At 37.8% G+C, this 23,750-nt stretch overlaps 1 protein-coding gene across 2 annotated transcripts in view; it reads left to right on the top strand.

Moving 5' to 3' along the window:
* Positions 1-746: 746 nt before the first annotated feature.
* The window catches only part of PPP1R1C (protein phosphatase 1 regulatory inhibitor subunit 1C), a 96,225-nt gene continuing 73,221 nt past the window's right edge, over positions 747-23,750 (top strand). The window contains exons 1-2 of one of the 2 annotated variants that reach the window (XM_036422110.2): positions 747-1,296; positions 2,934-2,994. In XM_036422110.2, coding sequence (XP_036278003.1) covers positions 1,216-1,296; positions 2,934-2,994 — 142 coding nt within the window. In that variant the 5' untranslated portion in view covers positions 747-1,215. The remainder of the gene's footprint in view (positions 1,297-2,933; positions 2,995-23,750) is intronic. The other variant, XM_036422109.2, reaches the window with a different exon arrangement.

Raw genomic sequence — 23,750 nt, 5'->3', positions numbered from 1 at the left:
TGGCTATGTTATTGTCTCCCCTTTAACACTCACAGATGTGGAGAGCAGGCAGTGTTTCTCTACCTTGACCACCAGCCAATAGGATTACCATCTTCTATTATTCTGGAGATTACACCTTTTATGATTTCCCCCCCAAAAAAGTTCTTTCCTTATCTTTGCACATATCCCCACTATTGACAACAAAACACAATGTTAGATACCATTATGTCTCCACTAATGTTTTCTAATAATTTCTGGAATCTTCCAAATGAGAGGATGTAACCAGCTCCCCCAGAAAGTGAAACAGAGGTCATTGCAGCAGCAGTGACCAGGCTGTTTACTAAATTTAGCTGTCCAATAGTTTCCATTCAAATTTGAAAACTGTGAACTACAATTACAGAATGTTGAAACAGAAAGGACCTTAAAGGTCATTGATTCCAACCCCCTTTCTCCCCCCCCTCCCCCCCATTTTTCTGATGAGAGTATAGGGGCCTAGTCATAACCTATGATTTGCTTCAGGCTACAGAGCTTGTTAATGGAAGAGATGGAACTTGAATAAAGATCTGCTCAGCTGTTCTCACCACACCACAGCTGCTCTGCCTGCTAACCAGAGATAGGAGGTATTATTGGTTGTGGCTCACCCTCTGTGGCCATTCATCTATTCGGTGGCTGCATATACAAGAGCAAGGGTGTCTGAATTACAAGTTGCTGCAAGAGAAATGAAATGACTCCATACGCAAACCCTGCCCCCAACTCCAAAAACTTCCTGCTTTATAGTCATCAATAATGAATGGCCCGTCCCTGCAATACTCAGAGGGAGCTTGCGTTGCACTTTGGAGCAGCCGGTCAGTCATGTGCAATGGATAGAGCCCTTTCTTTCAAATCCCAGGGCAGTGCGTCCTTCAGGGCTAGCATTGCATTTTCAATTAACTGCTGAGTGAACGTTTGGCATGTGTAGTAGTGGAGAGGCATACAATTAGCTTATTATTCCTTTCCGTCTTGTGCTGAGAAGATCTGAGAGATTGGTAAGGGAACAAACCAGACGTCAGTGTGGATTTGAAAGAGGGAGTTGCTCGGACCGCGGCATCCTCACTTGCTCACGCTGGAATTACAGCTATTCATTAGGAAGCGCTCTGTGTGGCCGGGTGGAGTGTGCCCGAGGAGACACATCCCAGACACCGCTTGGGGTTTGTCCTTCGGAGTCCTCCACGTGTTTGGCTAATTCTCATCATCACCATGGAGCCCAACAGTCCCAAAAAGATACAGTTCGCTGTACCTTTGTTCCAGAGTCAGATCGCACCCGAAGCGGCGGAGCAGGTAAGCAGGACTGGGTGGGGACCAGTTGTTGGATCTAAAGTAACATGGACGGACATGCTTGTTATTAATGGAAGGCTTCTCTACCTCTTGAATTTGCCCAACGTCGTGGATTTCCAGGACACACGAATGAGAAATAAATTGGTTTCCACATGCACTTGTGTTTGAGTTGCACTGGGTGAACTATTGGTTAAAATGCAGCATTTCATGTGATGCAAAATTAGCATCTGCTAGGGAAAAATGGTTATATTAGCAATTCAGATTTGGATCCGAAAATATCTTTGCTTTTGTGCATTAAAATAACATGTTCAACATTTAGAGAAACTTAAAAGTAAATTCTAAAATTTAACAACCTTTTATTTCATTACTTATGAAATAAAAAGATAAAGATTCGTTTAACAATGAAAGCATTAAATCTTGGAATAATTTCAGATGATACACTTAATATTTTATTTTCATGTGTTTTTTTATTATATATCCAGAACAGTAATTATAAATATATGTAACATATGATAGATGGGATGTGTAGGTATATGTGCAATTTAAAAAGCATTTTATTCAGATATTAGAGATAGTATTTTAACATTTCTTGAATTCCTTTTCCATCTATACTATGTCTATATGTATTTTTCTCTTTGTCTTTCTGTCTCTGACTCTCTCACATGTGGTTAGTTTATATCTATAGTATTGCCTTTCATATTCAGAACCACTTAAAATATCATTAGTAGTAAAAGTATAGCAGCGAGGAGACAAAAGCAAAGAAATTTACAGGATCATCAACTTAATTCATTAATTTCTTAAAACCTAAGTTATCCCTGAATCTTTAACCAAATATTATATACAAAGCTTTAAAAACAATTATTAAATCTGAGACTCATAATTTTCTATGATGCTGAAGTAGATTCACTCAGTCTTGGGCCGGTTAAATACAACCTTGAACACGTATCTGTGTCGAATGAGGCATTGGTTCTGTCTTGAACAAGGTGTCATTGGTAAATTTTGTCTACTCTCCTACTGACATATATTCAAGGAATCATGAACATATTGGAAATTTTAATCATAATATACTCTTATAACTTAAATTAAGTAAAACCACACACTACACCAATTAATTTTAAATGAGTAACATACTCTTGTAAGATCCATATTCATTTTTTGTTTGTTGATTTATTCTAAATGATATACTAGAAAGTAAGAAAAACTTATAATATTAACTAAAATTAAAAACTCATTCTGTTAAATTTAACCTGCTAAAAATTTGAGTTTTCTAAGCTTCTCTCATTTAGATATAAGTATAATGAATCTTGAAAGCATCATTAATATTATGAAATTAGCAAGTCATCCCTCTACCTTCCTTCAGTGCATTTTAATTTTCGGAGGCATCATTTGATTGTATACAATTATTTCTTTTTTGTGGAAGTGTAGCTTCTCGGAAAAACAAAGGTGATAGTCATATATGACAGTTCTACTGTCTGACTTTCTATGTTTCAAAGTAAATGTAGTGAGCACCTCCTGTGTGCCCTCCAGATACTTGCTTTTGCATGTTGGGAGATGAGGGTGGGACAGCTTTGCAAGCTGGGGGGTGACCTGGAGCAGTGTCTGGCTCCCACTGACCTCCGCTGGGCCTCTGTTGTTCACAGATCAGGAAAAGAAGACCCACCCCGGCATCCCTCGTGATTCTCAGCGAACATAACCCCCCAGGTAAGGGAGCACGTCCTGTTTCACGATGGAGCAGAATAGAATTGTGAGAATAACATCAAAGAGCATTTCATTGCCAAAAGACTTTAACTCTGCATTTCAATTAGCAACAATCTAACACGTTCATCTCTACAATGGATCATAAACAAAACCAGAAATAAATATGGAAACTGTCTCAGCCAGCAGCCTGCTTTGCTTCTAGAATAACACATTGGTGACGGTGATATACTATGAAATGTTTTGCTCGCATTCGCTGTCCCGTGTTCAGGTGTTTATATAGAATTTGATTTCATGCTTACTAATGAGGCTGGTAGAAAGTTATGTAATTAGGATTCAAAGCTCAAATTACAGCTCTTGAGATGCTTATATCTTTACAGAATAGGTTTGTGTTTTTTTGTTTTTTTTTTTAATCTATGAAAAGTTGTCATGGGGTGGGCAAGGAGCCAGCATTGGCTATTGCTTTGCTGATGATGTCATCTCTGAATAATGCAACTGACAAGTAACCAGATCAATTTTCATCTCTGTCCATTTGAGAGCCATTCTGAAGGATCGCATCCATTTGTTGAGGTTTTATTTTCCATTTCCTGTAAAAAGTAAAGCTGATTATTATTTCTGGTAGAGAACAATGATCTGTAATATGCAAACATCATTTACTTATTATAGGGAGGTGATTTTAATCTCACATTTTAGTGGCTTTTCCTAGTAACATAAGACAGCAAAGGTCATGGGATTAATTGGTAGCCAGGCAGGACTTGGTGTTGGATTTTTGTAGGAAGAAACAATAAGGATGAACAAAAGGAGTTTGAATAGTGGAAACAAGCCTAAGTATAAGTTGTAGTAAATGATGTTTTAAGAATATCAGGACAAAACAGACTGACTTTTTCAGATTCCTTTCTTATTAGAGAAGTTATACATAAGAAAAGAAGGTAAAAATCTAATAGAACATTTATCATTGGGTCCAAAAATAGAAATGTGGTTAGCTGATAAAAAAAAAATGAATAAGCAGCCTGGCCTCCGTGGCTCAGTGGTTGTGTTGACCCATGAATCAAGAGGTCACTGGTTCGATTCCCAATTAGGGCACATGCCTGGTTTTCAGGCTCCATCCCCTCTAGGGGGCATGCAGGAGGCAGCTGATAGATGATGTTTCTCTCTCATCAATGTTCTATCTATCTGTCGATGCTATCTATCCCTCTCCTTCCTTTCTCTAACAAAATCAATAAAAACATATTTAAAAAAAACACAAAAAAACAAGCACATTTATTTCTGCTGAAAACAAAGACTCATAATTTGATCCTACAATTTTAAAGTGCTATAGCATTTTAAAATCGTTTTGAAATATATTATCTCACTTAAAATTTTAACTTATATTTAGATGAATAAGAGGTGCAGATGATATACATTCATAGTTTACAAGTAAAAACAAGTAAGTAAATATAATAATGAAATCTCAGATTGGAGGTAATTTTATAGCAATTTCTCATCACTATCTTTGCTCATAGTGGCAGACTTTTCCATAATGTCCTAGAACTTACCTCCCTACGCCAACCTTGAAAAGGGTTGCCCATCTTGATTTCTAGGTGTCTTTTGCCTACTAAAGAGCAGCTTTTAGAATTCTGCAGGTATTGTCAATGTTTGAACATAGTATAGCCAGGGAACTCATTCGAGCTCCGGAAGTAGTAACTATAGCTTCTTGAATGCCAAATATTTTCCATTTATAGCTGAGGAAAGTGTGCATCAGAGAGGTGAGGTGATTTTTGCAGAATTTCTTCCACTCGAAGTGACAGATTACACAAGACAAACACAGATCGTTCTGATTCTAGAGCCCATGCATTTCCTATGGCATGATTCTGGCCCTACAGATTCCAGTCTGCAATACACAGTGAAGGCTCTGTAAATGTGACTAGACATTCACATTCACATTCATGTCCTGTTGACAAGCAAACCCAACCTTTAAATAAGTCTGTTGTCTCTAGACCACTTTGCTTATTAGATTAGGAATTTTATTTTAATGTCCCTGTGAACAAATTTTTTATTTTCTCTAGAAACCTTTTCTCATCAGACCTCCTAATCACTAGATGGCAGGGTGCTAGTTCCCTTCTAGACTCCATCATTTTCTCTTTTTATAAGCACCTTTGGAGAGGACTTAGATGCAAATTGCATCTCACAGAGAACTGTGTGGTTTTAGTAATGTCATCTCCCCTAGTCTTCATTCTCCTTTTGGAAATGAGAATAGTTTTCAAGGACTGTTATGTCAGTCTTTGGCTCTGTATAGCAACGTGTATGGCAACCAGAGATTTGAACTACTGATCGGTTCTTGCAGCAAAAACCCAAATGCTTATATATTGTAGTTTTCTCAGTAACAATTATCTAAAACCGTGATTATTGAGGAAATAAGTCTAAGGATCAAATAAACAAGCAAACAAACAGCAACAAAAGAACATCATATGAAGCCCAACCAACTCTGGTTGCTAACTTTTATTAGACATGTGTTCTTGGGTAAGGGACAATATCTACAAGTTTTATTTTCTCATCTATAAAATAGGGATTATAAAGTCCATCCTTCCTACATCACAGGGTTGTTGTAATGATTGAAAGAATTAATTAAACACACTTTAAAAATTGCAAAGTGCAACAAATGTTAGGTGTTATTAGCTTAGGTGTTCTGGAATATAAACTTTGCATATGATATTTAAGGTTAAGATATAAAAACTAGCTCTCATTGGTGATCCTCATAATCTGATTTGTATCAAATATTTTTGCCATAACCAACAATTCCTTGTTCCAAATGTTACCTGAACAATCTTTATCAAACAAACAAGCCAAGACAAATAGCAGCAACAAAAACCTCGTTAAGTATTAAATGACCTTTTTTTAAGCAATTGCTTCTTTTAGCTCTCAATAAAGCAATATGTTCTTTGACAAATAATAATTGATTGCAGCTTTAAATCCTGGCAAACGAAACAAATCTCTTTAATTTATTGAAATTGCCCAGGAAACAAATGAGTGTTCCTGGAATCAAATATCATTAGTGCTGTTTAAAATCCCTGAAAAGCCTTTCTTTATTGTCAATTAATAAAGCAAAGAAAATTAAATTTTCCATATAGAATCATAGTTAATAAACCTTTTCAATGTATATGATTAGATCGGTGTATTGCAATCCTTGTTAAATGAGTTAAACGTAGCTTATTTTTTAACCTTTTCAAGAGTTTGCATCCCAGCCAGTGTAGCTCAGTGCTTGAGCATCACCCTATGAACCCAGAGGTCATGATTTGATTCCCGGTCAGGGCACATGATGAGTTGCTCACCTGATCCCCAGTAGGGGGCATGCAGGAGGCAACCAATCAGTGATTCTCTCTCATCATCTATGTTTCTCTCTCTTTCTCCCTCTCCTGTCCTCTCTGAAATCAATAAATTTTTAAAGTGTACAGAAATAATAAAAATAAAATAATATTTGAAAGATTTAACTTTGCATTTAGAAATACTTATACATTCTGTTTATATTTGATGAGGAGAAAGAACAGAAAGATGTTCCAATATGTAAATCCAGATTGTTTACTAGTTCATCCACGCTGGTGAAGGGAGCACCTGGCTGATAGGATTTCAGGTGCAACAAAATGCCTGTCAGTCCCTGTCTAACCAGTAGCCTAGGATTCTAAGCAGGAGAAGCACTACAGCCACAGATAGTAACCTGTTAAGGATCTATCATCCTCTGGCATAGATTCATCAGTTTAACTCAAAATAATGGAAAACAGTACAAAACATTTTAAATTGAAAACATCATGCCTTAAAAAATGTAATAGCAAAGAGTGTTTAGGGTGGAGAGGGCAGGGACTATGTGCTTGTTCCTAGGAATGACTCTGAACAGCCAGAGGCAATAAAAAGATACTGGAAACTTGAGATGTGGGGGCAGAGAAGTGCAGAAGAAAACTTTCACCTTAAAAGGTTTATTTGGGGCTAATAACGTGAGTGACCTTGTAGAAAATTAATTTTTAGTTCATTTTCTGTTAAGGGCCTGTTTACGATAAGCCCTCTGAGGCTATATAGCAGAGCTCATTGTCTGTTCTTGTACTGTGTGCTCTTTGCTTTTACTCTTGGAAAATATGCAGTTAAATAGTTTGGTTCTTGTGTTTTTATTTAGAGGGATGACTACTCATACATTTTCTCTATTCAGAAATAAGTGCAATGCCACTTTATTCAATTTATTTCATCACATTTCTGTATTTACTTAAACATACTTGTCTTTAACTAGACTTATGAGAAATTATATATTTGGTCACCAGTATTAGAAATGTAGAATTGGAACAGAACTTCAGAAAATACCTAATCTAACCACACATCTTCATGAAAGATACATAAGTCAATCCAAATCTCAGAAACTCACTCCATTTTATATATCTCAGAGAAAAATCCATAGTTACTCCAATTTTCCAATTCTAGATCCAATAATTTTAGTTGTTAAAAAATTAGTTTGTTACACCAAAATTGAGTAATGCCACACTTCATTCTAAAGTAACTATTTACTGTCTTCAATGAAAGTTTATTTACTCACCTTTTAAAACATATACAAACTGGAGGTCTGGTGCACCAATTTGTGCACAGTGGGGTCCCTTGTCCTGATCTGCGGGATCTGGCCAGAACCAGCTTTCTGACATTCCCTGAGGGGTCCCAGATTGCAGAAGATGCAGGTAAGGCCAAGGGACCCAACTGGTGCATGATCAAGGCTGGGGAGGGTCACAGGAGGCTGGCCAGCTGGGGAGGGACCATGGGAAAGCTCCAGGGTGTGTCTGGCCCTGTCTTGCTTAGTCCCACCAAACCTCGGCAAAAAGCTAATCTACTGGTTGGAGCATCTGCCCCCTGGTGGTCAGTGCACGTCATAGTGACTGGTTGATTGGTCTACTGTCTGCCCTCTAGTGGTCAGTGCACATCATAGGGAGTGGTTGAGTAGCCTTAGCATATAATTAGCACATTATGCTTTGATTGGTTGAATGGATGACTGGACGACCAGATACTTAGCATATTAGGCTTTTATTACAGAGGATAATCTTTATCATGTTCTCTTCTGGATGAATATTCCCAGGCCCCTATAAGGCTTGAGTGAATTGTATCTAAAATATCCTTGTCTGTTGGCCTTTGGAACCCAGCGCTGTGCACAATCTTCCAGTAAAAAGTCTGACTATTAAAGTTTATGGCACCCATTCTTTTCCACTTATGGTTAAGCAGAGACAATATGGTTACAATTAAATTTAATGGATCTGATTTTGGGGCTATTGGCTTTCCCTTTGGCACTGTTAGCTCTAAATATTCTTAGAACTGAGGAATAAAAACATTTTCTTATATAGATTAGGATCCTCCACATTATATGAGTTATATAAATTAAATACCACTCTGTCTCTCTTCAATCTTGATAGTAAGTGCAGTCAGTAGCAAGAACTGGGCTTTCAAATTGACTGTGCTATTCAGGTCTACACACTGAGAAAGAATCCATAGTCCCTTCTGGAGGTAGCATATGACTTTCTAAATGAAGCTTGCATTTTAGAACTCTAACACCAAGCTAACCAATGAGGTTTTGAAGGCTTTGTATTTATAATCCTGAGAGACACTGGATGGTATCTAGAGAATAGTACTGGACTCAGATTGGGTTGTTCAAACAGAGAGGTGGGTTCCAGGAATTTCTGTTGATGGGAGGTTTTGCAGGGTCAACCAAAGTTTAAGCGGAGATTTATTTCCAGTGTTAGAGCATTCATATGCACACACTCTCTTTTCATGGAGTCTCTCTGTGTAACAAAATGAACAATTTGTGATTGAAAGGCAGTGAACACCTTGAGTGCAAGCTCCAGAAATCACACTAAAGATTTTCCTGGGACTCTTAATGATGGGTAAGACATCATAAGCCCAGACCTGCAGATGCCTGTCACCCCCAGGGACCCCCAATCAAAAGCTCTACTGGACCCATCATCCAAGGAGTTTTGTTTCATTCTAGGTTTTCTCATCTTCTCTGAGAATGTGGTTGTAATTCATTCTGATCCACAACCCCTGTTGATTGTTCAGCTTTTATTTTTCCTTCTTAGTATTAATGACAGTCAAAGCAAAGAAATGTCAATGTTTGAAGACCATTAAAGAATCAACTGGTATCAATTTCTAAGGAATTTCAGGAGAAATTGTATTTTTCTCCTCAGCATTTATTTTTATGAGTTATTGAATGCCAAACCATGCTAAATGATATAAAGCATGTAGCTTTCAGAGATACAATTGACTGACATATTTTCCCATAACTATTTGATCTGTTCAGCCAAATAGCCCAATCAGTTGGAATAATTGCGAGCCAAAGATGAGTTTCTAGTCCTTAGTCATGTCAAAATTTGCTATATTCTAAATATAACAAACTAGTCTACTCTTTAAATAAATGGAAATAATGAAAGGGTCAATTATAAAACTATGAAATAGTTCTAGTACTTTATTTCAGCCTAATTACTACTTTTGTTCATTTTGAATAAATATCATATTCTTTTTACCTTTATGTTGATTTTAACTAGAAATAGATTAGTGAAATATGACAGAATTGTGGTAGGGTCAATTCACTTCATTTTTCATATTTTGGACATAACAGATGAAAATAACTCTATGGGCCGAAACCGGTTTGGCTCAGTGGATAGAGCGTCGGTCTGCAGACTGAGAGGTCCCAGGTTTGATTCCGGTCAAGGGCATGTATTATACCTTGGTTGCGGGCACATCCCCAGTGGGAGGTGTGCAGGAGGCAACTGGTCGATGACTCTCTATCCCTCTCTCTTCCTCTCTGTGAAAAATCAATAAAATATATTTTTAAAAAAAGAAAAGAAAAGAACTCTATGGTACTTTTGCATAATATAGAGAGGCAGTATTTGTAATAGGTAAAGCACTGGCTTTGGAGTAAGACAGGGGTTAGAAAGTCAGCATTCCCAGTTACCAGTGGTGAGTCGTTAGGCGTGTACATAATGTCTATGGGCTTGGTTTCCTCCTTTCTTAAATAGGATATTGAGGTATGAGACAGTGCATAGCATAGTGCCTGCAATCAAGTAATACTGAAGACATGCAGCCCCCTGAGGAAAGCTGAGTTCTCCCAAAGCCTGCATTTCTTATTGGAAGATAGTGCAGCTCTTTTCCAATTCTGACTGCATTAGGCAGTGTCCAACAGTATCCCCAAGAGATGGGGTTTTTTGATAAGGAAAAAAGATGTACCATACTTCCTAATGCATCAGGATAATAATGCACAATTAAGGACATGTTATGTATCTCATGTAGTACTTGTTCAACTGATCATGTTTACAAATATAATTTTCATGAAATATGAGCCCTTTACAGTTTTTAAAATAAGCAGGACATTGGTGTCTATAAAGTTATTTGGCCACACACAAATCTGCCACAAAAATCTCTAATGTTTGCAATAGTATTTTCATATGGGTTATTAAATTTAAATGCATGCAAATAGATCCTTAAATCCAATTACCATCCATTAAAAATTTAGGCACTTACTCTGATTAAAGCACAGTGTTCAGTCCTCTAGATCAGTGTTTCCCAAACTTCTCTCATGATGAGACTCACCTGGTGGAGTTGTTAAAATACAGATTCCTTAATCCCAATTAAGAAGTGCTAAACTAGAATTTTTGGGAATAGATAGGTAAAATTGTATACTTAATTAGTGCTCTAAGGCTATGTGTATATATATATATATATATATATATATATATATATATATATATATATATATATATATATATATTGCTTAGGAGCAAGTCTGAAAGTTTTGGGATTTTCTACCTTGTCTTCCATCCTTTTCTAGTTATAACTTTGACTTTTCCAACAATTCCAGGCACATTTGGAGGCAGAATTTACCAAGGGCTTAAATTAAAATGCCCTCGGGGCCCAGGCAGGTGACATAGAGGAGTGCCCTGGATCCATGTAGGTATGACATTGTGATGGGCCTTGTGGTCCATATGGAGGATGCAATATTTTTATTGGCTGCTCTGTCTAGGGCACTATTGCTTTATTCCAAAATCATATATAATAGTAACTTCCAAACTGCTTTCCCATGATTTTCACATTGGGAGTTAGCTTTGTGAAGAACTAAGAGCCCTAACCTTAGAATTACATGGTATATATGAATTTCTGAGCTTTAGTTCCTAGTTCTATGAAGCACAGAGCATGATAACAGATCATGCTGGAATCAAGCAAGATGATGTATGTCAGCAATCCTATTGATAGTGGATTTATTCTTGCCCCACTCTGGTTTATGTGAGAGGCTTTGGCAGTCTTATTATATATGGGTGATTCACTAGGGAAGATTTGCTTTTCATAATTGGTTTGTTATGACCTTTAATTTGTATTCTATAATTTACCTGTCCTAGATTTCAATTAGCTATGATAAGGCCCATGAGGTCTTCTCAAGAGAAGCTCAAATATTTCCTCACAATCTGCACATCATTATAATTTTTTGCTTTAAGTCATTCAGTCATTTCCTACATAGTCTGTGGAACATTTATTACACAAATTATTGATAATTGTACCATAGCTAAGATTTAATTAAAGGAAAAATAATGGAAAGAGCAAAGGAAAATAATTATGTTAGATTATGGTTAACATTCCTGCTTCACTTATTTATTTATTTTTTACTTTTGACCTGGCCTAATTTCTTTCTTTATTTTCTTCTTCTTTTTTTCAAAATGTATTTTTATTAATATCAGAGAGGAAGGGAGAAGGAAAGAGAGATAAACATTAATGATGAGAGAGAATCATTGATTGACTGCCTTCTGCATGCCCCCTCCTGAGTATGAAGCCCACAACCTGGGCATGTGCCCTTGACCAGAATCAAACCTGGTACCCTTTAGTCTGCAAGCCAATGCTTTATCCACTGAGCAAAACTGGCTAGGACCCTAATTCTGCACCCCCCTTTTTATTGAATGTATTGAGGTGACACTGGTTAATAAAATTATATAGTTTTCATTTGTACAATTTCACAATACATCATCTGTACCCCAAGTCAAGTCTCCTTCCATTACCATTTACCCCTCCTACACTGTCCTCCGCCCACCATGCCCTCTTCCTCTGTAATCACCACATTGTTTTCCATGTCCATGAATTTTTCTCTCTCTTTTCTTTTTCTTTTTTGCTCAGTTCCTCCACACACCTGCAGCACACCCCCATCCCGAATGGCTGTCAGCCTCTATCTATGAGTCTATCTCTATTGTTTTTTAAGTTTTTAAAAAATATATATATTTTATTGATTTTTTTTTTTACAGAGAGGAAGGGAGAGGGATAGATAGATAGAAACATTGATGAGAGAGAAACAGTGATCAGTTGCCTCCTGCATACCCCCTGCTGGGGATGTGTCCGCAACCAAGGTACATGCTCTTGACCAGAATCGAACTTGGGATCCTTCAATCCATAGGCCGATGCTCTATCCACTGAGCCAAACTGGTTAGGGCAAGTCTGTCTCTATTTTGCTTGTCAGTTCGTTTTGTTCATTAGACTTTTCTATTTCCTCTAGTTTTGGCTGAGGATTCTAAAGCTCAATACAGGAACCTTGCTCGTTTGCCATATGTTTAGGGATTTCAGATCAAGCAGGACAGACACAGACAGGATTTGCTTTTCAAAGGATTATCCATTCTCCCTTCATAGATCTTAAGCACTGACCACTTGCCCCAGTGATGAAAGGATTTTTAAAAAAATGATGCCAGAGAGCTATTCACCTTCACTTTTCAGTGAAGAAAAATGTCATGAATGACTGAGCTAGAATGGCTCATCTCAAATTCTACCACAGGTCATTTTACCTGGTGAATAGCCCAGAATTCCTGCTTTACTAAGCCAATAAAGGGCACTTTTTGCTTAAGGTCTTGGAGATAGTCAAAGATATTTTCATACTGTAGTTTTATAGTTCACAGCCATAGTCGGAGTCAAGACCAACACCAGCTGCACTGTTTATATGGACAGTTACAGTACAAGGAGCATATTAAATACATATTTTGAGACACTTTTATCACATAAAAGAAATATTCCTCCTAGGCTACAAATAAAATAATTTAAAAAATAATATAAACTCAAAGGCAAATGTAAAGAGTTTAACAGTAACTTATCTTAGCTTTTATAGTTTTACCAGAGGCTTGGAGCATAGATTTGTGCACCAGTGGAGTCCCTTGGCCTGGCCTGCAAGGATTGGGCCAAAACTGGCTCTCCAACATCCCCAAGGGGTCCTAGGTTGCGAGAGGAGGTTTCTCCAGTAAAACACCCCAAAATTGGGCTCCCTCCTCTTTGTTCCAGATGTGTCACACGAGAACCACAGCTGCCAAGTCACCGCAGCTTGGCAACTCCTGGGTTGAGCATCTTCCCCCTGGTGATCATTGCGTATCTTAACTACTGGTCAGACAGTCGAATGGTTGGATGGTTGTTTAGGCTTTTATATATATATACTAGGAGCCCAGCATGCAATATTGTGTGGAACCGCCCACCCACCTGCAGCCCTGTTCTGACTCCCAAACCTGTCCACACAGAGCTCCAGCATGCCTGGCCCAGCCCCCAAACCCTCTGGCCTTCTCTGGCTGCTTCAAGCTCTGACCTCAGTCCCTCCAGTCACCTTGGGCTGGTCCTGCCTTCTCTGGGCGCCTTCCTGTTTCTGCCCTGTCTCCAGAGCAATGTGGTGGCTCCACCTGGTCATGGCCCAGAGGAGAGCATGGAAGCCTCCTGCCTGCTGAGCTGTGCTCCTTCCCCTGGCAGGTGGGCCACAGGGCACTCAGAGTGTGAGTGGTGGGTGGTAAAGGACTGGTGAGGGGGGTGCTATGAGCTCTCACTCCTGTCCTCCCCGGCACAGGATGATCCTGCCTCCTCCAAGTGCCTCCCCACTTCCAGCTTGTCTCCAGAGAAATGCCCCAGCTAATATGCTAATAACCTGGTCGTTACCCATTACAGCGTCCCTCTTATTAGCATATTAGCTCTTTATTATTATAGTATAGATGGATAGTTTGCAAAACTATTACCTATAATATATATCCTCAAAATGCTGTGAGATGAATATTATTTTCATTTTACAGAAGGAGGGTGATAGATGAGCTGCTCAAAATCAAAGAAGCTAGTAAGTAAGTAGGTCTGAAATTTAAACATAGGTTATCTATCCAAAGTCAATGGACTTCCCACTATATTTATACATCTTTCTTTCTATATATAAGAAACATCATACTCTTGCATCTATCCTTCTCACGGAAGTAATCATAAGCAAGTTCTTCATTGTAACTTAGCTACACGAGGTTCTATTTGATGTAATACCATGATGTTCTTTTTTTAAAATTCTATTCCAAAGCAAGTGATATTGTCTTGGAGTGTCAATTCTATACCATTTCCTTTTTCTTTTCTTTGATAATGTATTAAATAAGGTGACTTTAATTCTTAATATTTTATTATATAAGCAAAAATTCAGTTAACAAAACAGAAAAATAAATCCCAAGCATTATTTCCTTCTTAGAGTTAGACCCTGTTATTTGTTTATGTCTGGTTCCCTAGCTGTGTATCTACACTTATTAAAAACATTTCTTGTCTTTACTTAGAACATTAGTTGGAAGGTGAACAGCTTAAAACCTTGGATTCTAGTGGACCAATCTGAGTGATTTGTACACATACTGAGATGTCATCTTCCCTTTCTGTCTATTGCAGTTGCTCTTATCATCCTAGACTCAGGTCAGATCTCCTTTTCCCTATGAACCTTTCATCAACCACTCCAGCTGGAAGGCTTGACTCCAATAGAGGCAGCAAGTCACTGGGTGCATGGACTCATTTCCTCCAACTGATCGTCAGTGACTTTCTGTCACCTTGTCATGCCCTGAAGGAACGGATTATGGAACATTAGATTTTAATATGAGTTGGAAGAAGAAATATCATGTCAGCAGGCCCTTCCATGTGTATCAGGTGTTAGTTAAGTCCTCTCTGGGTAGCAGGACTGAAGAATAGGGCTCTGGAGATCTGGGAGAGCGACTCAGAGGAACCCTTACTCTGGAAGGAAAAGAGAGACCACTTAAAACTTACCTGATTATTTCAGAAGTTTATCTTTGCCCTCACATTTCACAAGTAGTTACAAATGATAGTCCATTGAACCACAGGAGCTCTTACATTAAATATTTATAAGAGACTTTAAAATGGCTTTTACAGCACATGAACAGGATGAAAAAAGTTGGAACCATCTCAGCAAGGATAAATTTCGTTAGCAGTGGGCTGGAGCTGGTTGTGTCACTCTTTCAGCCTGGACATGCTCTGAATTAGCACCACACTCAGCAGATGATTGTGGGTAGACAATTTTGCATAATTGTGATTTTGAGACTCAGGTTCCAAAGCTCGAGTGTGCTTGTCCAATGACCAATTGCTCTCTTTAAATTATCTGAATCTGTTTTAAAAAGTCAGTAAAATGGTGATTGTAGAAAAGTGAGTAAACTAGAATAATCAATTTGGCTGCCTTCTTACAGGAACATAGGGGTTCAAGAGTTCAATTCAATACTGCCACGTAATAGCAGTATCTGTCCTGTAATGGTCATTTACCTTTCTTCTACGTTGATGAGTATATGGGCCCAGATAAATAGGGACTAAGTTCTCTTTTCATTTCCTTTCAATTGAGAAGTAAACAGTTTACCCCAGTAATGCCCTTAAACTTCATTGTTTGTTGCAGTAAGCTATCAGGGAATAGTTAGTAACTTGTAGTCAATACTGAAAATCAAACAGTTCATGACTTATCAAAAACATTTAAAATTACACACTTCATCCAAAAATCCATTTTGGCTTGCATGTAAGATTTCAACTTAAATGGAACATAATGACTACAAGGAATCTAATTTTAGAGTGGACCTTGTGCCTGAGCCTTCCTTTCCCTCATTTTTTATACAAGGCAGCCACAGAAACAACGTACTGCAGCCCCAGTGCATTATTTGCAAGCATATTGTAAGCACATAGCTTTGCATTACAACATTCTAGCTGCTTTTTTTGCGCCTATTTCTTTTTTTTTAATATGCATTTACATTTTAAAAAATATATATTTTATTGATTTTTTCAGAGAGGAAGAGAAAGGGATAGAGAGTTAGAAACATCGATGAGAGAGAAACATCGACCAGCTGCCTCCTGCACACCGCCCATTGGGGATGTGCCCCCAACCAAGGTACATGCCCTTGTCAAACCCGGGACTTTCAGTCCCCAGATCGACGCTCTATCCACTGAGCCAAACCGGTTTCGGCTGTGCCTATTTCTTAAAAATTTTCTTTATTGATTAAGGTATTACATATTTGTCCTCATCCCCCCAATACCTTGCCAACCCCCCCCCACTCAAGCCCCCATCCCCCTGTTGTCTGTGATCACTGGTTAGACTTATATATATGCATACAAGTCCTTTGGTTGATCTCAGCTGCTTTGTTTTCTGATTGGCAAAGACTGTGCTCTATGTATTTCTGTTATCTGGGTACTTATTAAAATTTGTGCACAGGTGGGGTCTGGCCAGCCCACCCAGATCAGGGCCAATTTGTGCCAGAATGGCCTGGGGAGGGGCCACAGGAGGTTGGCTGGCTAGCCCCACCCCCCCTCATTGGACCACAGCTTGCATCATAGTGATTGGTTGTTTCGGTCCTTCCAGTCATTCCGCTCGCTTGGCTTTTATATGAATAGATCTATCATTATGGGCATACTGGGGTATATTACATAAAAAGGAGCTCATTGCAGTCATCAGTTCATTTTCTTATTTCTAACTTAGTTTGACATTCTTCTTGGCAACTTTTCAGACATACCACAATTTTCTTACTTATTTTGATACCCCCCCCCTTTTTTTTTTAAAGATTTAAAATTTTTTTAAAATATTTATAATATATTTTACTGATTTTTTACAGACAGGAAGGGAGAGAGATAGAGAGCCAGAAATGTCGATGAGAGAGAAACATCGACCAGCCGCCTCCTGCACATCCCCCACCGGGGATGTGCCCACAACCAACATACATGCCCTTGATCAGAATCAAACCGGGGATCTTTCAGTACGCAGACCGACGCTCTACCACTGAGCCAAACTGGTTTCGGCTTGATATTCCCCTTTTTAATATTAAATTTTTTCTGAGCAATAGCTTGAATTTGAAATTGATCTCGTTTTTAGAAGTAAAGGGCTACATTTCACTTCAGTGAAAAGCCTGAACATCTTTAGAATCAAACTCCTAATGAGAAATTATCTTTCTTAGATATAAAATAATCTTGAATCTTCGACATAAAATAACTTGAGAAAAAATAGAATATGACTTCCTATTCCAAATTTTATATCCTAAGGAACACATGCAAGTGGAAAGAAAATGAGGCAAAATAAAAACCAAAATAATTAGAAATATTATTTGTGTATATCATTAAATTTATATTTTAATTAATAATGTAATTATTATATAATAATGAGTAAGACTCCTTTTTAAAAGTAGAATACTTGAATTTAACTTTTATTAATAATTTTGATTGAATGTTTTAATGAAGGAAAAAAAAAAACATGACAAAGACAAAAAGACCCAAAATGATATTTCAAAGAACTGAAATATAAAATATTATTAGCTTTTAACATAGCGCTTAGTATTGCTTCCTGAGCTAGACTGAGTTCCATGCTCTAAACATTCCAAATAAAATTACAAATGCAGTAAGAGCACATAACCAGTCAGTAAATGCTTAACGGAGGGAGGAAGTTGTGCTGAAAACTGAAGGAAAAGACAGGAAAGAATATTCAAGACCACGGCAGAAACAGGGACAGAGTCTCAGAAGTCGGGCGAGGCCCTGCAGATTTGAGAAAGTGTAAGCAGTCCAGTCAGAATCAACATAAAGTGGCATCAGGTGAGGGCGGAGATTAGGCGGGAGCCACATAGGGGAGCATTGTACAGTGTTAAAGGAACTATGGTTAGGAACTCCCAAATGGTTTCAAGCAGGAGGGTTCACCTGCTCAGATTTTATTCTAAAAAGGTCCCTGTGGTCGCAGATAAAGAACAAATAGGAGTGAGAAAGTCTGAGGCCACGGACAGTCCGTGGACTTGGCTAATTGGATGGCAGATGGGGAGCAGTCTGACCTGAGGCTACAGATACCAGGGCCTTTTCTAAGAAGGCAGAACACATTTGGAGCAGAGTGGGGGAAGGTGATGAGTTCAGAATGAAGCACATTACTTTAGATATAGTGGATAAAATCTCTCTTAATGTCACATGAAATATTTAAAACTTTCCTGGAAGTAATGCCTCTCTAATGGAGCCACTGGTATTAAAATCCAATTTACTAGAGCCTTTTAAGAGTAAGCACAGTGTACTGATAAAAAGAAAATGTTTACCTAGTAATTATTACCTTAATAATGTTGGTGATTTATCTATGATAAGCTCAGTATAACTACCCGAAAAACCATTACTGCTCTTAATCAGTAAAGAACTCCATTTAGACACATACATAATTAGTCAAGCAATTAAGATTATCTACTCACATCTACTTTGCTGAGTCATGAACATGCCGCCAATCTATCCTGCCTCTGACAGGTGCTCCATAAGCATGGGCTCAGGAAACAGCTAGCTAATTCTGAACTGTATGACCTCAATGCAACTCCTCCTTTTAAATTCAAAATCCAACTGGAGAAAAATATTCATTCTCCTTCTTTTAAAAAAAATATATATTTTATTGATTTTTTACAGAGAGGAAGGGAGAGGGTTAGAGAGTTAGAAACAGTAGGGGATGTGCATGCCCTTGACCGGAATAGAACCTGGGACTTTTCAGTCTGAAGGTTGACGCTCTATCCACTGAGCCAAACCGGCTTTGGCTCATTCTTCTTTAATGAGTTTTATACCCTTCTCACTTTCAATGTTTAGTGAAGCGAGCATGTGTGGCTGAACAAGTTATCTAAGTATGGAATTTGGAAATTTTGAAGATTTATAAAATCAGAAGCAGCATATTGTTTCAATCTGTAACTAAAGGCATTTGTTATACTTTATATAATCACCCATATTTTCTATCATTTATGTTATACATAGCATTATTTTCAGGTCTCAAATAAGTGCCTGACTACCCTATCTACTTTGTCATTCTCTTTTCTCAGTCACTCCTATCTCAATCTTAGAAAAACCGTCATTCTAGCAATATGGTATAATCAAAAGATATAATCTTTGGAAATTGACAGACCTAGGCCTGAATCCCTACTCTGCCACTTACTAGTTCTGTGACTTTAAGCAAGTCATCCATCCTCTTCGAGTTTCGGTTTGTTCATACATAAAATATAATTAATAATATCTACTCTATAGAGTTGCTCTGAAGATGAAAATAATGAATAGAAATGTTTGGCAGTATAGATCACAGTGTTAGAGCCAATAGCAGTGAGAGTAAAACATTAATCTCTTGGAAATTATTGAAGCAAAGAGTTGTGTCTTTCCTTTCCTCAACTAAAAATGCTGCCAATCTAGTTATTGCACTTGTTTGATGGTGATTTTATGAGTTATAGGATGAAGTGTCCCCAGAGACAACAGGCAACTTAAAAAGTATTGAAGGAAGATTAATCTAATATCTTTTCTTATTGCCTAAGATTTTATTAAAAAAGATAAAAACAATGATATTTGAAAGTCAGGGTTTGGTATAAAAGAACAAAGACACTTACTTTGATCTTTACTGGAACCTCCTGAAAACTTAAAAAAAAAAAGTGATTTTCTTAGTCAGAAAATAAGAATTAGATGAGGGAGACTAAAAAACAGATTTCAAGTTAACCAGGTCTGCACAAATGGAGCAGAGCATGGAGAGAATAAGGGAATTTTTTTTTTTTAAAGTGATACTTTAGCCAATTTGTCTACATCTGGTGGTGACACCCATTGGTTCTCAGGAATGAAGGATAAATGTTATTGTTGAATGTGGTTACCCTTGTGAGCAAAATCACATGAACTAATTAAAAAATTGTCTTTAAAATTTCCTGAAATCTTTTCTGTCTAATCTTTTCTTTTGTTAACAATGGCCTTGAGTTTTTAGTAGTTTCCTCCTGTAGGGAAGATGTGTTGAAACGTGCATGTGAAGCTGTGTGCCATTATTAGAGAAACACAAAGGAATTAAAGCCCAACCTTAGGCAGGAGCCATTACTGAAATATTTGAGGTATTTCAAAAGAATAAGAAGTTTAAAGTTTTGAGCAATGATCAAAGGTAAAACCATGGACTGAAAAAAGATTGCAGCCTCAGGATTTGAACAGGCAAACCTGGCTTCTCACTGCTTCTTAATGGTTTTCATATTGCTCATCATATTGTTCTTCAAAATTAGGATGTAAGGTAGGACTTTCTTTGTTTAAAAGGAATACTGATTATCATGATTTATCTATAGAAATTGCTTGCAATAGCAGCATGAAAATAGTTAAAAACAATAATTTATGTATTGTTAGTCTCAAGTCTGCTACGATGTAGCTATATAAAAGGATTAATCACCTCATGTCTTTAAGTGTAATTTTCTAGATTTATGAAATGAGATTTGATGAGATAACTTTCCATGTATTGAAATTTTATAATTTATCCTTATTGTTGGATATGTACACTGATACATACATGCACACACACACACACACACACAATCTTCAAATATACTGAATAACTGGTTGGTCAAGATGCGCCATCATGCTATGGCTGCATATTATGGTTTATTTATTTTATAAAATACTAATGCCACTACTAATATTACTAATACTTTAGTTACATATCCTTTCAAATCTAAATGTCATTTAATAGCCAGCTGAAATTCTGCTCAATTCTATTCTGAGCTTCATAGGAGAGACTGCATGAACACCCCCAAATCTGTCTTTGTACATAATGCGTTGTGTGGAATTCTATGCATACTGAGGCAGGTGATAGTGAAATAAAAGAAAACTAGATCATAGGGTCCCTGGTCCTGATATCTACTAGGTTACCCAGGCAAAGGACTTTGCCTTTCTTTCCCAGTGTCATTACCCCCTCAACCCCACCCATGGATCAATAAAGACATAGTGCCAGGAAATTATGAGTTTTACTGGACCTATTGAAAAACATAGGACCTGGTCCTATTGGTGTGGCTCAGTGGTTGAGCATTGACCTAGAAAACAGGAGATAATGATTGTATTCCCAGTCAGGGGACATGCACAGGTTGTGAGGTTGATCCCCAGTAGGGGTCAAACAGGAGGCAGCATATCAGTGATTCTCTATCATTGATGTTTGTATCTCTCTCTCTCCCTTCCTCTCTGAAATCAATAAAAATATATTTAAAACAAAACAAACAAACAACAAAAACAACAACAACAAACCACATAGGGCCTAAAAATTTTAAGTGGACTTAGCACTTTAAAAAATATTTCAAAATATAAATCGATATTTCATATAAATATCTATAAAATATGTTCAGCAGTTATTTGAAACTCAAAGAATGTAATTATAAATCAACTCGATTTAATGTAGGCTATGAGTGCATTGTGATATGCTTGATATGTTAGACTCCAAGTCACTGCCTTTGCCTTTGGCGAGAACATGCTGGTAAAGAGAGACAGACTCAATACTTAGAGGACACTTTCCTCTTTAACATATTACAATATGTTCTTTTAAATGCTTTTCATTAAATTCTTAATGCTTTCAATCAAAGAAAACTTAGAAACTGTGCTTTTGTAATGACTTTACTTTTGAAGCAGTTAAGCAAAGCATAAAGGTTTTGGGGGTATAAGGTAAATGTGGGTTTGTATCTTAGTTTAGCACTGAGCAGTTAAGGGCTCACAGAAGTGATACCATTTTCCTTGAGATTTGGTTTCTTCATCTGAAAAATGATACAGAGCTATTTATCTCATGTGATTATTAAATGAGGGTTAAATGAAATAATACAGTTATTGGTACCATGTGGTAGTTTCTTATTGAAATGCTAGATCTTTTCATTTTGAACATAAAAGCTGATATTTTAAAGAAATATTATGTACACATTTGAAAGAGAAGCTTATTCCTATATTTTATAGCTAAAATATGTTAACATTCCAGCTCTTTTAAACTATAGGCATCAGTTAGTGAGACTTAAGTGACTAATTTTGCTTTTTATTTCTGGTAAAAAAAATAAACATGCCAAACTATAAGAGTCTGGGTTCCCGATTATATAGTCAATGCACTTATCCCTCTATTAACTATTTAAAAGTGGTTAGACATCTGTTTAATTTTTGTTCATTTTATAGGCTAGGCTCTAATATATTAAGTTTGTGTGATTCATAGCCAAATTTCCAATTACAGAACTAAAGTTTTAATCTTACTTTCATCCATGATCCAAAATAAATCTTTCCTTGTCATCACAAATACATGATAGTGTATAGTTTGCCCATTTTTGAAGAGGTTTAGCCATCTTTGAAGTCTTTGCCAAATATGTGGTGGGCCAACAAGTTTTATGTTTCCACTAATGGTAGATTTTCTCGGTGGATCAACTACACCATTAGGGTGTTTATTTATTTATCCATTCACTTAGTATGAATTTAGCACTAGATTCATAAACTGATTTTAAAAAGCTACATTTCTGGGAGGACATATGTAAAAACATATGTATATATTGTACATCTACATTTATAAAAGCCTAAGATACGGAATGACTGGTTGCTATGACACACACTGACCACCAGGGGGAGGACACTCAATGTAATAGAAGCTGCCCACTGGTGTTCAATGTGATCCTACAATGGAAGTGCCATTGAGCTTACCAACCTGTCCCGGGGGCTGACCAGCCCGGCAGCAATCACTCCCTCCCTCAGTAGTCCTGCAGGTCCAGTCTCTGGAGAATGGGCCAAGCACCACCAGCACAATCCTGAGAGCACTGCTGGCCTCCTGGAAGTCAGCCTTGGGCACCACAGCCACTTCCCCTCCCTAGATGCTCCACAAGAAAGAAACAATATAAAAGTGGCCACCGGTGGCTCCCGACAACTGGCATGAACATCAGCGGGATGGATCTGGATCCTGGCCTGCAAGAGCATCCCACTGCCTACCAGGAGGGCCGATTGCATCCCACGCCCCCTCGGGACGGGGGCCAGACACAGGGCTCACAGCTAGAGAGCACCGCTGCGGGGGCCAGCCTCTCCGGATTGGGACTGACTGGGCACGAGCCTGCGACGGGTGCCACAGGGCTGGGATGAGCGGGAGCAGCAGGCAGGAGCAGCAGGTGGTGTTGGACTGCTGGTTTCGGCCCAGTCCCCACAGGCCATGCAGAGGACCACACTCGTGCAGGAATTCATGCACCAGGCCTCTAGTAGGTTCATAAATATAAATGCATATGTATATGTATATATAAATGTGTCTAATCAAGATGTGTCAATACATTTTGGAGTTAATAATTTATATTTTGATGACAGTACAGTTAATAGAGTTCTTAATCTAAGTCTGTTTCCAATTTGTTATATTGCTTAGTAGGTCGGCAAACCTTTCTAGGCATTTTGTTTGTTGATACATAAATTGAAGGAGTGCCCTATCTATTCTCCTGAGGAGATGAGACAGTGTGGGCTTTCGGAGACAACGCTAAGTCCAAATCAGTCTGGCTAGGGTTTAGAGGTTAGGTGAGCATGAGAAAGACACTGGAAGTTTGTTCAACAGAACAGATTTAAGGAATGACTGAAATCAGATAGGAAAGAAAGCAAAACCTTTGTGAAAATCTGAGATCAAGGGTAAAATGTGTGTGTGTGTGTGTGTGTGTGTGTGTGTACGTGTGATAATCAATCATATTCAGGAGATGGAATGAAAGGAGGAAAGAAACTTTATTTATTAATTATAC

This window comes from Pipistrellus kuhlii, unplaced genomic scaffold, assembly GCF_014108245.1.
Source record: "Pipistrellus kuhlii isolate mPipKuh1 unplaced genomic scaffold, mPipKuh1.p scaffold_m20_p_7, whole genome shotgun sequence".
Lineage (NCBI taxonomy): Eukaryota > Metazoa > Chordata > Mammalia > Chiroptera > Vespertilionidae > Pipistrellus > Pipistrellus kuhlii.
The sequence above is the reverse complement of the archived record's forward strand: the minus strand, read 5'-3'. Positions and strand labels throughout refer to the sequence as shown.